We start from the raw sequence: 17102 nt of genomic DNA on the forward strand, positions 1-17102 counted from the left end.
TCCTTTCATATGTTGTCCCTTCAGTCCCTTTTTCCATCTCTTGCTCCCTCAGGCCTTTCTGGTGTCTCCGGACCTCAAGGATGCTCATCTCCATATTCTGATCCATCTTCTTTTCAGGAGATTTTTCGTTTCTCTGTTGTTTCCTGGCATTTTCAGTTCTGTGCATTTCCCTTTCTACTATCCAAAGGGTGTTTATTTGGACAACTTGCTGATTCAGGCATCTTCTCCAGAGGCCCTTTTGCACAGTCCTCATTTTACCATTTCTCTTCTTCATAGCCTGGGGTGAAACTTCAAAAAGTCTTCAATGACTCCTTCGCAGGATCATGTCTTTTCTAGGTTGCAGGTTTCAGACAGTGCTAATGATGGCATCCCTGCCTCCTCCAAAGGCATTAACTCATTTCTTTCTTTCACACTCTTCCTCCCCTGACCTCCATTACAGCCAGGGAGTTTGAGAGCTCTGGGGTTCATGGCTTCCACCATTCCGATGCTCCCTCTGGTCAAGCTCCACATGAGGAAGTTTCAATGGTTTCCTAAGTTAGTGTGGCTTCAGCATGCGCATCCTCTAGACCTTCCTGTTCCTCTTCTCCCATGTCTCAAGAAAGAACTTCTGTGGTAGATTCAGCAGCTTTCTCTGAATCCAGGGCTCACTTTTCAGCCTCCTCTTCCCTCTCAGGATCTGTTCACAGATGCTTCAGATGTGGGATGGGGAGCAACGTTTGGCTCCCTGAGGGTTCAGGCAGTGTGATCGCCTCTTCAGCAGAAGGAGCACATCAACAAAGAGATGAGGGCACTTATGCTGGCTCTTCAGGCCTTTCATCCACTCTTCTCTCCAGGGCCTCTCAAGATATTCACAGACAATACCACAGTCATGTGGTATAACAACAAACAGGGGGGGGGGGGGTACAGCTCTTACAGTCTTTGCCGACTAGCATTTCTGGTATGGGATCTGGCTATCCAATATCGAGTGAATCTTCAGGCAGTTTACATTCCTTCAGATCGGAACATTGTGGCAGGCAATCTGAGCAGGTCCTTCACTCAATCCCACGAATGGAGGCTTCACAGGGATGCGTTTCTGGACACTGTTTACTAGTGGGGTACTCCTCAAGTAGATCTCTTTGCCTCCCCTCTGAACAGACAACTTCCTCTGTTTTGTGCCACAGTCCCAGGTCCTCTTGTATGGCAGGTGGACACCCTCTCATTTTCTTGGAAGGGGATGTTTCTTTATGCATTCCCTCCCCTTCCTCTCATTCTGAGAGCCCTGTTCAGGATTTAACAGGATGCTCCCAAAATCTTGTTGTTGGCTTCCTTTTGGCTGCAACAGCACTGGTTCCCTCTATTTCTGCATTTAGCCAGGCGCAATCATCACAATTTACCTCACAGGGTGGATCTCCTCACAAGACAAGGGATCTCTCCATCCACCCCCACCTGTCCACCCTTCAACTGACACTGTGGGTGATAGGGTTTTGATTCCTCATAAGACACTTTTTTCTGAGGACGTGCTGCAGGTCCTGCAAGAGGCCAAGAAACCTACTACTAGGATATCCTACTCATCTAAATGGAAGAGGTTTTCTATTTGGTCTTTCTGTGACCTGGACCCATTTTCTGTGGATGTTCCTTTGGTTCTCTTATTTGTGGGAGTTGCTCAATGTTGATTTGGCCAATTCTTCTATTAAGGCTCACTTATCACCTCTTTCTGCTGGTCTGCCTTTAATTACCCTGTTAGCTTCTAGACTTGAAGCCAAGCAATTTCTTAAAGGTGTCCTTTAATATCAGACTTCACAGGAAGCCTGTTCCTCCTCCCTGGGATCTTAAATTTGTTCTAGAAAAATTGACTTGGGCTCCTTTTGTGCCTACTGTTTCAGCTTCCTTGCAACATTGTTCTTGGAAGACAGACAGTTCTTCTGTTAGCTCTTACTTCTGCCAGATGGGTGTCGGAGTTGCAAGCCCTTATGGCTGGTCTACCTTTTTTGATATTTCATAAGGACAGGGTGTCCTTGCATATTAATCCTTCTTTCGAGCCCAAGGTGGTTAATGAGTTGTCACAATCAGTTTATTTGCCTACATACCTTAGATGTGCCTAGACAGCTCAGAATTTATTTGGATAAAACTGAAGTTATCAGAAAATATGACCAGCTATTTGTTTCCTTTTATCCTAGGTCTTTAGCTTTGGCCGTTTCCTTTTGTTACACTTTTCCTGGTGACAGCCTTCCTTCTTCTGTAAATGCTCATTCCCCTAGAGCTGTGGCTTCTTCTGGTGTTTTTTTTCAAAGGCTTAGACACTAATTCTACTCTTGAAGCTGCTACCTGGACTTCTGTGCATACCTTTACCAAACATTACCAGTTGGATGGTATCTCCAGAGCTAGGGCTGGTTTTGCTGATGCCATTCTTCATGGCTTCTTAGAGGGCTCTGCTGCTGCTTCCTCCTCCCAAGTTTCTTCTTGAGCTTTGGCACTCTCCCATCTGTAATGAATACTGCGGCGGTGAATGTAAGGGCATAGTAGATGCCCTTGTCTTCACCACTGCAGTATTCACTCCCTCCCTCCATACCCCTGGATGTGCAGGTTTTCCTTGGACTGCTGTTCCTACTGGGACAATCAGTTCTGAGGATGGTATGCCTGAACATCACCTTAATGCCCTACCCTATGCAAGGAGTGTGCAGGTGACGTTCAGCATACCTTAAAGCAACTGTAGACTTTGGTATACTGGCCAGATGGTAGGTTTTACGGCAGGGAATCCCCATTTGTAAGGAATACTATACCGGTGAAGGCAAGGACATCTACCGTTATGGCAAGATTTTACACAACTGTACTTTTATGAGGTAGATACCTTAAATATTATAATGCCAGTCTTCCTCCAGCAAATGGAACAAACAGCAGTCGATCTGTTATAAACATCTGGTAAGGGTGGAGGCCATGACTAATGCTCTTCAAGATAGAAGGATGGTTTAGCTTAGCTTTACATAATTTTATCCAGGGTAACAGTTACTGTTTCAAGAGTTGTCCATGGCTGAAATGTTTTAATCCTCTTAGTCCTTCATTACAAATTTCAGGAAAATGTTTAAAACATGCTGCTGGCTGAAACAAAACAAAGACAGAACAGTCTTAATCCTTTCAGAGACCCATTTACACTAATAAAGATGTACAATTGTCAGTTTTTTGTCTGACTTTATTAGGCCAACTTATCACTATTTATTTTTATTTATTTATTTTACATTTGTTGACCGGGCTAGTCTAACTGGATAAATGTCCATTTTCAGTAGAGGCCCGGGGAGAAAAGCTCCAAGCATGAACACTAACAAAGTTAACAATACATAACAAAGACATGTATAATAACAGTACAGAGGTACAACTGACTAAAGACATTATGTTAAAAGATTAAACTAAGTAAAAAACAACAAGTACACTAAGCACAAGCTGGGTATGGGCAAACAGTCAGGTCCTGAGATTTATCCTATTACTATGAGAAAAAAAGAGAAATCAGTAGATTTGGAGGTATAGGTTAGGGGAGAGGGGAAGGGGTATGAGCAGGAGGGGAAAAGTTTCAGTCTGGGTCGGCACAAGTACAAAGCCACTGAGTTTTAAGATGTTCTTTAATATGCTTTTTGAATAGAGAAGTAGAAGCTAGAGTAGAAATTTCAGGAGGGAGCTGATTCCAGTTTTTACCTATAGTGTTTGAGAAAAGTGAGCCACCAGCTTTGTTGTTAGATTTAACTGATGAGACCAGGAGTTTATTAGCAGAATGTAGTGTAGCTAGGTTTTTATATGGTGTAATCAGATTAGTGAGGATAGGGGTGTTATTGGGGTGGTGTGGGATCTTTTGAGTGATAAGTAACTGTTGACAGAGTATATGGTTCTGCAATTCTAGCCATCCTAGTTGTTTAAGGTTAAGGCAATGGTGAGTTTGAAATGGAGAGCTTGTGATAAATCTAGCTATGCTATTATAACAGGTAGAAAGTTTTGAGATATTATTTTTAGATAGGTTTGTATACATATATATATATATATATATATATATATATATATATATATATATATATATATATATATAGCGGAGGCATAGAAAAGGGTAGAAATGAGGTGGGTTTGGGCAATAGTTTTCCTGGCTGTGGGGATAAGGAAGGGTTTAATTCTATAGAGGGTTCCAAGTTTTTTGTTAACAGTCTTTATGGTGGAGTTAATATGGTCATCATAGTTAAGATGGTTATCAATTGTAACACCTAGTAGGCGGGTGGTAGAATCAGGGGTTATGTTTGTAGCATTGTTAGAGGTAATAGAGAAGAATGGAGTGGGTGATTTATGAGATGGACTAAAAAGCAGTAGTTTTTTGGGGGGGGATTAAGCAGGAGGCAATGTTGCATAAACCAGTTTTCTACATTTTGGAAAACTGGTTTGGGTTAGGGACTGGAGGGAGGCTATGTTCTTAGCTCTTGTTTAGTTCACTACAACTGCAGGACCCAGTATCTTAATCTCTTGGGAACCCCCCCCCCCCGGTCAGCATCCAGTGCTCCAATTTTCCTGAAATTCTTTTTCATAGCTTGTGCACAGATTTCAAAGCATGTTCAACAATCCAAACAAACTGAAGGCTGCTGTTCTGTTTTCTAGCTATTTACTCTGGTGTATTTCTGTAATTATTGTACTTGCTTCATCAAATTGTTTAGCCAAATGTCTTTACTAACATGTGTTGACTGAAGCTAAACAGCCGAAAATCATTAGGAAACATTAATGGCATGTTTCTTCCCATCAACAACTCATATGATGATATCCTAGTAGTAGAACAGAGTGATGCTCTTACTCTGATTATTGCCGAAGATAATGCTGCAACTCAATTTTTATTCTTCCTTTCCATCAGGGATTTTTCCAGTCTTTCCAAGATGGTCCTTTTCATTTCACATCACCATACCAGTCCCTTGAGAGTGGCACAAAATCAATTTTGTACTTCAACGCCTTCATTTCCCCCCTTACGAGGCCTATAAAGTTTGAAATCATCACTCTTGATTATACATGTTGACTATCAAGTGTAAACACCTCTCTCTTACAGCAGTGAAAGAGATACAATTTTGGTAGGGCCCATCAATACCCTCCTCTGGCAGGAGGGAATAGGTCCTCTGTAGTCAGTTTGTATTAACATCCATGGTCCCCTGCTACAAGTATCCTGTGCAATCTCGCTGTCTTTTTCTCTGGCATTAGTCTGTAAACATAGCAAGCATTCCTCCCTGGTGTCAGGACATATTTCCCCAAATGTGTAACTAACGGAAGGGAAAATATTTTTCACAACTATGCATCTTCAAATTCCCCAAGGTTTTGTGATTAAAACACACTAACTGGTCATACTTTTGAGTACATATGGAGCTACCTTATACACTGGTACTTATCTTTGCCTACTTCTTCCTTTCGCTGTCATTGCAGTTAAAACACAGTTCTTCCACATATCAGCAAGATCAAGCAATGGTGTCAATGAAATAATGCTTATACAGCTGGTTACAGCTTCCTCTTCGAGCTGCTTTTACAGCAGCATGATCAGCTGCAGTCATACCTTACAACAATTCATCCTCAACGACCTTTTACAGGTTTCACAGATGTGCAAGCTTCCCAGACAACTACCTTTTATAATCAATTTTTCAAGCCACCTGTGCGCAGTAATAGTTTGACAGCACTACAACACTCTTCCGCTCTGCCACTTACAGACATGTGTTGGACTTGTCATTATACAACAGGAGAAAAAATGTCCACCAGTTTGTGTATCACTTCCACTATGTGCAAGGCTGCTTCTAGTTCTTCTGACTGTGCCAACATGTTCTGGTCTCAAAGTTTATTATTGGAAAAACTACTGCATACCTTGTGAAGAATGTTCCATCCTGCCATTATCAAGCACCCTCAATGAATATCTTTCCACCCCTAGTCTATAATCTGTCCCAAACAGGGGGAGGTAGCATTAACGTCTGTTAAGTACACAATCAGTACTTAGACCACTGTAACACAAAAACATGGTAAAGTATTTTTGCTTCCTACTTGCACTTGTGCATTCTTGTCTTCCACATTGCAGAACCACTCTACGTACATAGTAGTGCTCACACTGTTGGGTTGGCTTGACAACAAAAAAAAGTTCTGCAGCGTTTGTAATAAAGGTACAAATCCTACTATTATTGTCAGTTGTATCATCCGATGGACATGTAGTGCATTTTATTTTTAAACAAACAGGGTATATTCCTTTTATACTATTAACATTCAACTGAAATGCCTAATAGGCCTTGACTGAGTAATCACAGCTTTAGCGGCGTCTCTTGACCACTGTTGTAACATGGCTGAGATACTATCACCATATGCAGCTTGCCCCCGATATCCCCTCCTCTTCCATAGAGGCTGGAGCAGACAGCTGTCCAGATGAACTAATCACATCTTCCAATTAATTCAGCTGTTTCCTTAAAGAAACATAACATGTTCTTACCACTTTCTTCTAACTCTCTCCCATAAAGTACATTGATTTCAGAACCATTACCACTATCTGAATCCTGCGCTCCAGCCAATGCCTGTCTGGCGTTTTGCTTGTTCTCCCTGTATCTCACAATTTGGGCAGAGTGTGCTTCTTTTTGCACAACTGTCTCGAACAGCAGATCAACCACCCATCCTACCACTCAGCCTCTTAGTGCAAGAAATCTGTGCAAGGCCAAACATATTCGGGGGGGGGGGGGCATAGCCCCTAAAATAGGGAGAGATTTTTAAATTGTTCTTATAAACAAACCTTAACAAGACAGACCTATAGCAATTGTCCATGTGCTATAATAAAATAGCTAGATTTGCAACCAACTCTAAATTTCTGCTCCCACCACTGTCACTCACTGAAACAACTAGGTAGTCTAGAACTCCCCAACTTACTAAACTATAACCAACTTACCTTGGCTCATTACTTGCTGTACCATCCAAACAAGATTTCTGATCTCTCAGGCTTACTCAACTTTCACAATTCTGCTCTTCAATTAAGATCCACAATCAAAGCCCTTCTTGAAGTGTAGATACAGTTCTGGTGAATCCCTCTACTCCTACACAGTTGCTAAAATCTGGAATTTTCTTCCACCAGATATCAGATTGCAAAGCAGCAGTCTCATCTTTAAAACCCAGTTAAAAGCCCACCTCAATCTCATCTGGCAATGTACTTGTGCTGACCATGGCTAACCCTACTACCACTATTCAGATAAATCTTCCTCTGGCTCTACTCAAAGGTCAAACACATAGAAAAAAAAAAAACTACCATAAATTGTAATTTTAAATGTATGTATATAACTGTATATGTATATAGTATTACTGTACTTTCTTACTCAAACACATTTTCTGCTTTATTACTGTACACTCTATAGTGTACACTGCTGTAACGTCTCATCATTCTATGCCATGGTATACTATTGTTTGCTCTACTGTTTGATAGGTCTATTAATTTGTACTCATCTCTGACTTTTTATATTTTTATCATGTATGTGGAGCTTTTCTCCCCAGGTCTCTGCGGAGAACGGGTACCTGATTGCCCAATCAGACCTACCCGGTAATCAAATATAAAATAAATAAAATAAACCTAGAAAGTTGACAGAATAACAGGTTCAGTATTCCCATACTTTTTCTGAAGGGCACAAAGTCTGAAACTCAAATGTCTGTCATTAACTTAGTGACTTCAATCAAATTACTTGCCAGAAAAGGGCAAATTTTATGTGGAACAGATTAAAAATATGTGGCAAAAAAATCCGGATAGTGGAGATGTGTGCCACCCATAAGGTGTCAGTAAAGAAAATCTCAAATCTACAAATTTATTGTATTTTTACTTTCCAGAGTGTTACAAAATATTCACTACTATAGTGATATGAATAAGTGAATACTTCAGCTCATCTGCAAGTGTGGTAAGTAGTTAAGAGTTGCTATTTCACAAAGTTGTAGTCAGCTGGCACTGAACAAAGCTGGGCAGTGATGTCTACAGAGTCGGGTAATGTACAGAGTCTGCAGACTTGATCCAGGATTACTTGCAACATCTGTCAATTTTGGCAAAGTTTGCAGGTCTGATTTGTCTAGAAAGTAACGCAACAGAAGTCACTTAATCATACATTGCTCCTGGAAAGGGAGTGTGGGTCCAAGTGAGCTTACTGAATAAGAAGTGTAATTACTATGACAAGGGGAGCCCAAGGAGATTACACCAATGGTATTCCGGTGAACATCCTTCAGTGATGAAAATCAGTTATTTTGTTAACTGAGCTTTACCTACAAATTGCACATATCAGTGGTCTACTTATTCTGGTAGACGAATTAGTAAACCAAACCAAATCAACTATCCGGATACCCATTATGTAAAACATGGCAGTCATTGCGATCAGCAGAGTTTAGAGAAGCTGAAGTGACTAATCTGTGTTAGGTCCTAAAAAAGTACCACCTGGGGCTTTAAAATGCATTCACAGTGATGGAGAAACCACATTTTTTAACAAGTGTGTCGACTAGAGAAAGACCAAAAAGACAACTGTATTTAGTGTTCTATAGTTAAATATCCTGATAACCACTTGAAACGTCAAGACCAAGAATGTAGAGTCCCAGAATATGATGAATAACTGACTAAAAATCCAGACTTGTATATACTAAGTCAGACTCTGCCTTTTCTTTGAATATTCCCTTCTCTCAGAGGTATGGTTGTCTCAGAGTTGGTATATATAAATAAATTCGGAGAGGAGGGGCTTACCTGCCAGCACTGGGGATGGTGTGGGGGAGGATTTCCCCTGAGGGGAAAAAAAAAGGTTTAAAGAAAGAGTGATGTTTGATGTTCCTTTTCCTCAAGTGTTCCAGGACTCAACACTTCAACAGGGAGCCAAATATTCTACATGTCAAGAATTTTACGGATGAATACCTTCTTAACATTTTTATGAATTCATCTTCACTGACTAAAAACCTGCAATGTTATTTTTTGAGGAACTGATGGTTGTAATCTGACATGTATACCTCACAAAGTAAACCAAATAATCACACTTCTCTAGTACCTAGAGTTCCTAAAATCGTTATACTATTTGTGCAGTTTACTTATATACATATTTCCTTGCAAGTTTATCAAACAAACTGCTTTAAGGAAAGTGTTGTTCTCCCAACTGCCTTGTCTGTAATTTCACTATCATGCAATTTTTAAACTTATACTTGCAAAGTATGACAGATAATACTTCAAAAATAATACTGACAAATATATCAGTAGTAGAAAAAATCAACATGGAGTAGGCAATCAAGTTTTTTTGAAGACCAGAACATTTTAAGTTTGACAATCAAACCTATGAACAAACTTCTGCTATAAGGTGGCAAGGTACTTCAAAACTAACAGTTCTGGAGAGCGCACTTTGTACTGCAGCTACAGCAAACTAGGGGTGGGAACGTGATGTGAAAGTGACTCCTGACCGTCAGATCTGAGAAGGTAGTCAAGGGAGACATTACGTTATACATACAGGTGAGCAAATGCTGCAATTAGTTTTTAGGTTATACATACAGATGGACAAACATTATAATTTAAAACTTTAGTAATATGTAACAGTAATGGAAAGAAAGAAAAAGTGTCAGTTTCAATTATAAGAAGGTGGCAGATTCTCTAGTCATATGCACTTCTAGCAGTTCCTTAGAAGTGTGTACAACAGGATGAGGCTAAAGCTCTAAGTGGAAAACCCTATGCTCTTGTTACATACATCTTTATACTTGTCTGAGGGTGGTAATAAGTGTAGCACTAGCCCTACTATGAACACCTCAGTGTGCTAGTTGTTTATGAACAAGGATTTCACAGAGTCTCAGCAAAAGAACTAAAGACCCACAGAGCATCAAGCTTAGGGCTTTGTGGACTTCAAGAACTTGACCACAGTTGTCCCCTGCTGAGATTTATGTACATCAATGTAACCATAAAATGTATTTTTAAATCTGTGGAAGGAAGGACAGACTAACGCTTTTTAAGGAGGGAGTTTATTCCAAAGCCAGTGAAGACTATGCAGGACAAACCTATAGTGTCTACTACTGTTGTTAATATAAATTTTGAAGATGTGTACTTGCACATATGTTAACCCCTATGAATGCAGAAAATGTAAGGTACAGGTCACTTCACAGGAGAAAGTCAGTGCAAGACCAAACAGGAGTGACTGTTTTAGCCTCTCTACATAACTCAAGACTTTAAGCCCATCTCTCCTCTTAGTAATGAACTTCTGTACACTTTACAGCTGAACCTCATGTTTTGTGAGGAACTTACATCATGGCATTACATTCAATGACTGTTCAAACTAGTAAACTAGGAAAATAACTGTGTCCTGGTATCCTGCCAAGTATTAAAGCAGAAACACAATAGGCCTTTCATATAACCATGACAACTTGCTGAGCACAGCAAAGGTGTCCATCAATTCTAATCTCTCATTTAAGCAGCTCTACCCAATGTAAGAGGACGCAGGAACTATTCGATTCCCAAGGGACCATGATGCAGTCACCCACTGCTCTTATACAAGGCACGCGTTGAACCTAAACCTTGATAAAGTACTTGCGTGTCAGATAGGGAAAAGTTGCCATATCAAGTCTGCAGTTATTAACAGACTTGATGGCGCAGAGAATGACTATGTCAGCCTAGACATATGAGAAGATGCAGAAAAGTAAACAGCCCTAAGAGCCCCAATGGCTACCTCACACTGTGGGGAGAACTTTCCACCACGCTCAACCACTTCAAGACACAAGAAGCAAACTAATACAAAAGTACACTACAAAGAATAAAAAAAGAAATCAAGAACTGCAGGATATACACTAGGAGCAAAGCCAACTTTACAGCTAAACAGACAGGTTCTAGTACTGCAAATCAAGCTCAGCATAGAACAGACCTCAGCCTAGAATAAAACTTTCAGGAGATGTAAAAATTACTGCCAAATGAACAGAGTTCAAACACTTACTGAAATGATTAGCGAATCTAATTTTAGTCCATTAGCAAGTGGGTGCATTCCAGACGGAGAGGGTATGTGTTTCATAGTCTAAGCCAATAATATTCTCCAATGAAAAGTGAGAAACTAATGTAATAGAATTTGAGAGGTTTCTTACATTCCAGGCAAATGGTTCTCTTACATAACCAAGAAAAGTGCTGGGTAGTGTGATAAGGAGCATTATATTATACACTGGAAAAATATAGTGTTCTATTCTCTAATGTCTTGACTGGCAAAATATTAGTTCTGGGAAGTATGACTGAATAGTGGTTTTGTTTAGGACCGTTACTCACACGTGACTTTTCTGTGTGGAGTCTGCATGTCCTCCCCGCGGTCTAGTGGCGTTCAAAAGACATGCGTAGAATGGGCGTGCCTTCGTTGAAGGTTAGGCGTCAAGCTGGCACCTCGGCACCCGTAAAAAGTTTACTGCCAATCATTAGCGGACCGGAGTTCAGCTGTGGCAACACCTAACTGGGAAAAGCCGAAAGAAGAACAACTCACACGTGACTTTACAGATCTTAAAGTTCATTTGCAGTATTCTACATCTATAAAAGGAAATGGAAAATGAAGAGGCTAGTCATCAGCCCTGTGAACCCCCTAACTTTACAAATAAATTACTGGACAAATTCTCCAACCACACTGCATCAGTCTTTATAATGCACTTGTACAACATCTTACATATGCATCAAGAAAGTTAAGTTGAATTTTAGTACAGTTTGAAGTGTGCATCAAAAACTCCAATTAGTAAAGGCAGGAGATTTCAGGACAAGCATACCATCTCGAATAATAAAAGCAGACTTCTTTAAGCAAATGGCTGCGTGTCATGTGCAATTTACTCTTCCTTCTAATTTTTTTTTTTTTTTACTATAATTCCTTGCAAGTAACAGCTGACCTTATCATTTGTTTACCATACAAACTAAATTACAACTCTTCACCTCAACACACCTCCTCACCAAAACAATATTCTCTTTAGTTTCTGCCAACAATGAGATAGAACAAGAAAACCACACAAAAGTACTGGGTGTCATCACAGATGGTCAGTTGAAACTCTACCACCATTGTCTATATATATATATATTAGGTATGTTACACAGTAAAAAATCTACCTCACTGACGGGCAGCACTACAACCTCAACAGAATTTTAAGCTCTAGAGAAAAATCATTACCAAAGAACATGTGATTCTCAGTCTAATGGAGTAACTAAGCTACAGAACCACATCTCAGTACCACTGAAATCCAACTGGAATGTAAACTCATTTTAAATGCAACAAACTTCACCTATCAAATCGATGTATCTGCTCCTGTATAAATGCCACTGTAACATTCAACTTGCCATATCATCAATCCATTTCTCTTCATTCAGAATCCTACATCTACACAGCCAGTCTACACCAATGCCTGAATAATTTTACTAGCACCTCCCAGCCATATACATTATTTGGTGACAATACTCACCCTCCATTTCTGACTGTCTAATACAAAGCAAATGACAGTCATACACAATTATCACTGAACCAGATTTACATCTCTCCTCTTCACTACTATATTAAGATTTTCTGGCCAACCTAGTTCCTTCCCTCACTTCCAGTTCTTTGAATTTCTAAGCAATAATGTTACCTATTGTCTACCTGAAAAACCCAGTAATACACTTCAGCTACTCAATGTTCAACATCTACTGACGCACATGTTCACCATCTACTGATACACAAGCATCTTTTTCTAGTGTAACAACGGCCTTTATTTTCATATGAATGTAATCTAATCAGCAAATGTACATGTAACTGTTAATGTATACCGCTTAACACCAGTTCACGTATACTGCCGAATGTCTTTTTAAAAATGTTTGTAATATTTTGGAGTGTTTCTCTCTGGGCCTTCGCTGAAAAATCTGACTAAACCCAGTCAGACAAACTTGGTAAACAAAAGCAAAATAAAATAAAATATATGTAATGGCATTGCAGGCAACGTACTATAAATAAATGAATATCCATCCATGACATCCTTTCCTTCATTTATACACACTGGGTTGGGGACACAAGTACAGTAACCAACACTCAACCAATGTTCACATTATCGGGTAGCAGACACACGCACGCTCAGACCTACAGCAAATATACACTGTTTAATCCACCCAATGCATGTCTTTGGAATGTGGGAGAAAACTGTAGCACCCGGAGAAAACCCACGCAAACACAGGAAGGACATGCAAACTCCACACAAAAGGCACCCCAGCAGAGAATCAAACCAGAGAACCTCTTGCTAAATTAATACTCATTATAACATATCACTACAAAACACATATGTTGTGTGTGTGTGTTAGGACTCTACAGATGGAGGCAGGTGGGGTCTGCACATCCTGTCAGTAGTTACATTCCGAGCAGCTAAGTGCTCCGGATCATGCAGAACACTCCGCATTTAACAGTGAAATCACCAATTGATGCGGAACAGTGGAACAAACAGTGTTGGCTCCACTACACGAGTTCTGATAGTTTCATATACTGCAATTACAGCCAACTGGCATTGCGGTATATGATCCAATCAACTAACCACTCTGGAGGCAAAGGGAGCCAATGACAAACATCACAATTTGTCCAATTGTACATCAACAATGGTTTTTGTGCCACTGCAATGCCTTCTAAAAGGCAATGCAGGGCACAGGAAGATCACATTTTTTTTACCTAGCACAAGGAGGATATATTCGTGGTGTTTGCCTTTAGATTGTTCCCAGACTGCAAGAATTGGATTCATCTTTTGTGAGACGAGTGTAGAATCAGACAACTGAAGGACCAGGCAGTGCCAAATGAGAGCCAAAGTCTGCAGCATGTCAGGAACAGAGATCAGGCATCCTAAAACAAACAATATCAAAAGGCTGAGATTTGTTTCTGTGTGCTGTCTATCTCTGGGTGGAAGGAATGGTCCTGGTGGTGCTGACTACAGTTGCTTCCTGAATTCTCATCCTACACTTGGATTCCCGATTACTAAATTTTATTGTGGAATGTGACGGAGCTACTTTGTTTCCTGTATTGGACAGAGGTAAGAAGCTAAATATGTAAAGTGTATTGTTCACAAAGGAGTAAGGCATACAGTATTTGATTATTTCTTCATGTTTTCTTTGTTTGTGTATTGACTAGCCCCCCCTACTTCTGACTCCATTGTTAGCTCTGTCCCGCTTACTCCCTCCTAAGATTGATTTTTTTTTTTTGAGAAAAGGTGGTAAAGTAAAACCTTGTTACAGAAAATGTTTGTCACTTTCTCTTATTCTGTCAGTGTCTCAAGTAAATAATACTGTAAGTGTCTCTGTCCCTCATTAATTTCTGGATTTGTCCTTGATTTGCTGGTTCATATACTGCAATTACAGCCAACTGGCATTGCGGTATATGATCCAATCAACTAACCACTCCTAAGGCAAAGGGAGCCAATGACAAACATCACAATTTGTCCAGTTGTAAACCAGCAATGGTTTTTGCGCCACTGCAATGCCTTCTAAAAGAGACTGTTTAGCTCAGACAGGAGTAAGACTTGCAAGTTAATGCTTGGCATTTGTGTATAGACTAGTCCCTGCTTTGAACTCTGAAAACTTGCCTCTGTCCTTTTACCTCTCTCCTAGAGCTGGTGTAGGAAAGGTGGTGGATTATAACCTTCTTGTTTCAGAAAATACTTACTAATTCACATTATCTTATTCCATCACTGTTTCAAGTTAATAGTAATAAGCATCCCTATTCCTGATTTGCTGAGAGCTAATAATGCATTTTATACGATAGCATCCTGGGTCGATTACTACTGCAACGCTTTTTTTTTTTTTTATATCTGGCTAATCTTTTTTTTAACGACACACTCACTGTACACAGTTCAGGGTTAGTCATTTGTGTATTGACTAGTCCCTGCTTTTGATTCCAAAAGGTTATCTCAGTTCCTTTTACTTAGTCTTACCACTGGTGATTTTTTTTGGAGAAAATATGGTTAATTATACCCTTGTTGTTTCAGAAAATAATCGCTTATTCTGTCAGTGTCTCAGGTTAATAGTAATATGTCTTTTGTGTATTGACTAGACCCTACTCTTTGACTCCAATGTTAGCTCTGCCCCTTTTACTCTTGCCTAAAACTGATTTTTTTTTTTGAGAAAAAATGGTGAAATTATACCTTGCGGTTTCAGAAAATGCTTATTACTTCAGTCTCATTCCATCACTGTCTTAGCTTAATAGTAATATTTGTTTCTCTGATTGACCCTGCTACTAAAACTTTAAATGAGTACTTGTGACAAGATTAATTAGGGACCATGAAATGGAGGTTGCTGTAAGATGCGTTCACTGGGTACAATACAGTTAGCAATGCCTCATGGTGAGATGCTGCTAAGAAAGCCACAGCAGAGTACAATACGTGTGCATCTAAAGTACAATAGGATACTGTTTGTTCATGCACCTAGGGTGCACATGGAATTGGTTGTGTGATATGTGCCTGTTCACAGATGTAGTAAATGTAGCAAGTGACACTAATGAGCATGTGATTTTAGTTTTGATTCTGTAGGACCACTGCTGCTTCATATTTGCTTATGGTGTGGTTATGGTTGTTGTAGATTATATAAGTTTGGGATTTGACTCACAATAGTTAACAAATGTTCAACCAGGTTCCATGGCACGTTTTTGTGCAGTGCAAAAGTACAGTGTTCCATACTTTGAATGTTTGTCACACTTGCTATGGTTTGTTGAGACCTATGCTTACACTTGGATCTAACCGCCGTTTTCTTAAAGCATCGCAATCAGGATTAGGAGTCACCTAACTTGGCTCGCCTCACCAGTAAAGGGTTCAACACCACACAGACACACACTCCTTCGGAACTAGAGAAGCCATTCAGAAAGCCAAGTGGGAGTTACACCTCATCGTTACAACTAACCAATACGATTAATCTGGTGTAGTTCCCAGGTTATTAACAATACAGGTGCACGTATACAATGGATAACGTGCATTTAATACAGATTCACAAAAAAGGCTCTGTTGGCCAATGGTGTGCTCCAGTAAAAGCTCGAAACAGTAACAGGTGCACAGCTCCTGTTGCAGCAGTTAGTAATACCGTACTGCTTCAATTTTGCCTTGCTTCTAACCTGTACCCACTACTGTACACTGCCTACAAAAATAGTACTACGTTGATGCACGCTCTATTGCATTTCTCCCTGGCAGTAAATCTAAAACTTACTACACTATTCACTAAAACCTAATAAACACACTTGACAGTCTTAAGTTACCTACCGCCTACTATATCACTGTCCTTCCGAACCGGCAATGTTTGAACCTTCTGTTCATCCCTTTGATAAGGACTACCTTCGGGCGTACTTTGGGTATCACTATCACTACCACTACTACCAGAAGACAACATACTCTCGATTATAAATAGTAGCGCATGAAAAAATACCTCAGTTCCACCACTACAAGGCATACGTTACTGTGCGACTCAGATTGAATGGTTACGTAAAATCCAGCGACATTCAAATGACGAGCTTCCCTTGTGATCACTGCGGTAGGAGTGCTAGCAGGAGGCTGAGTATAGTGTTTCAGCAGTTCGTTTGAAAATAAAACTGAATTAATAGTTCACTTTAATAAAGCACTGACCCATGTGGACGAGTTTCGTGGGCAAATACAAGATATCCAAACAACTGTGAAAAATGTTAAAAACACAGTTTTAGTAAAAAAAAAAAAAGAGCAGTATACTTTTGCACAGAAAATAGTTGGAATGAATATTTTAAGCACTGTAGATAAAATTGTCATAAATGAGAGAGAGAGAGGTTTACACACATACAGTAAAATTGGAGAAAATAAATTAAGAGTATTTAACAAGAGGGAAGAAGGGTGGAGTAAAAAGATGGAGAGAAGAGAGTACAGTGTCAAAGCATTGTATATATATATATATATATATACGTATGTATATATATATATATATATATATACACACGTATGTACATATATATATATATATATATATATATATATATACACACACACAGCGCACTAGTTGCATACATGTGTATATATATATATATATATACATACATGTGTGTGTATATATATATATATATATATATATATATATAAGAGTTTCATCGGTATTCCGTAACAGGACCTGCAAGGAAGCAATTGCAGCGGCTTTGTTTGTGTAGATGGGTTTT

General features: G+C 39.6%; 1 protein-coding gene across 1 annotated transcript in view; it reads right to left on the reverse strand.

The window, feature by feature from the left end:
* POLR1G (RNA polymerase I subunit G) overlaps positions 1-16390 on the reverse strand; it is a 264817-nt gene extending 248427 nt beyond the window's left edge. The window contains exon 1 of the mRNA XM_044080343.1: positions 16189-16390. Within this exon, the coding sequence (XP_043936278.1) occupies positions 16189-16375 (187 nt within the window). The 5' untranslated portion in view covers positions 16376-16390. The remainder of the gene's footprint in view (positions 1-16188) is intronic.
* Positions 16391-17102: the final 712 nt, after the last annotated feature.

This window comes from Protopterus annectens, chromosome 1.part0, assembly GCF_019279795.1.
Source record: "Protopterus annectens isolate FY-2018-M chromosome 1.part0, PAN1.0, whole genome shotgun sequence".
In the NCBI taxonomy this organism is placed as follows: domain Eukaryota; kingdom Metazoa; phylum Chordata; order Ceratodontiformes; family Protopteridae; genus Protopterus; species Protopterus annectens.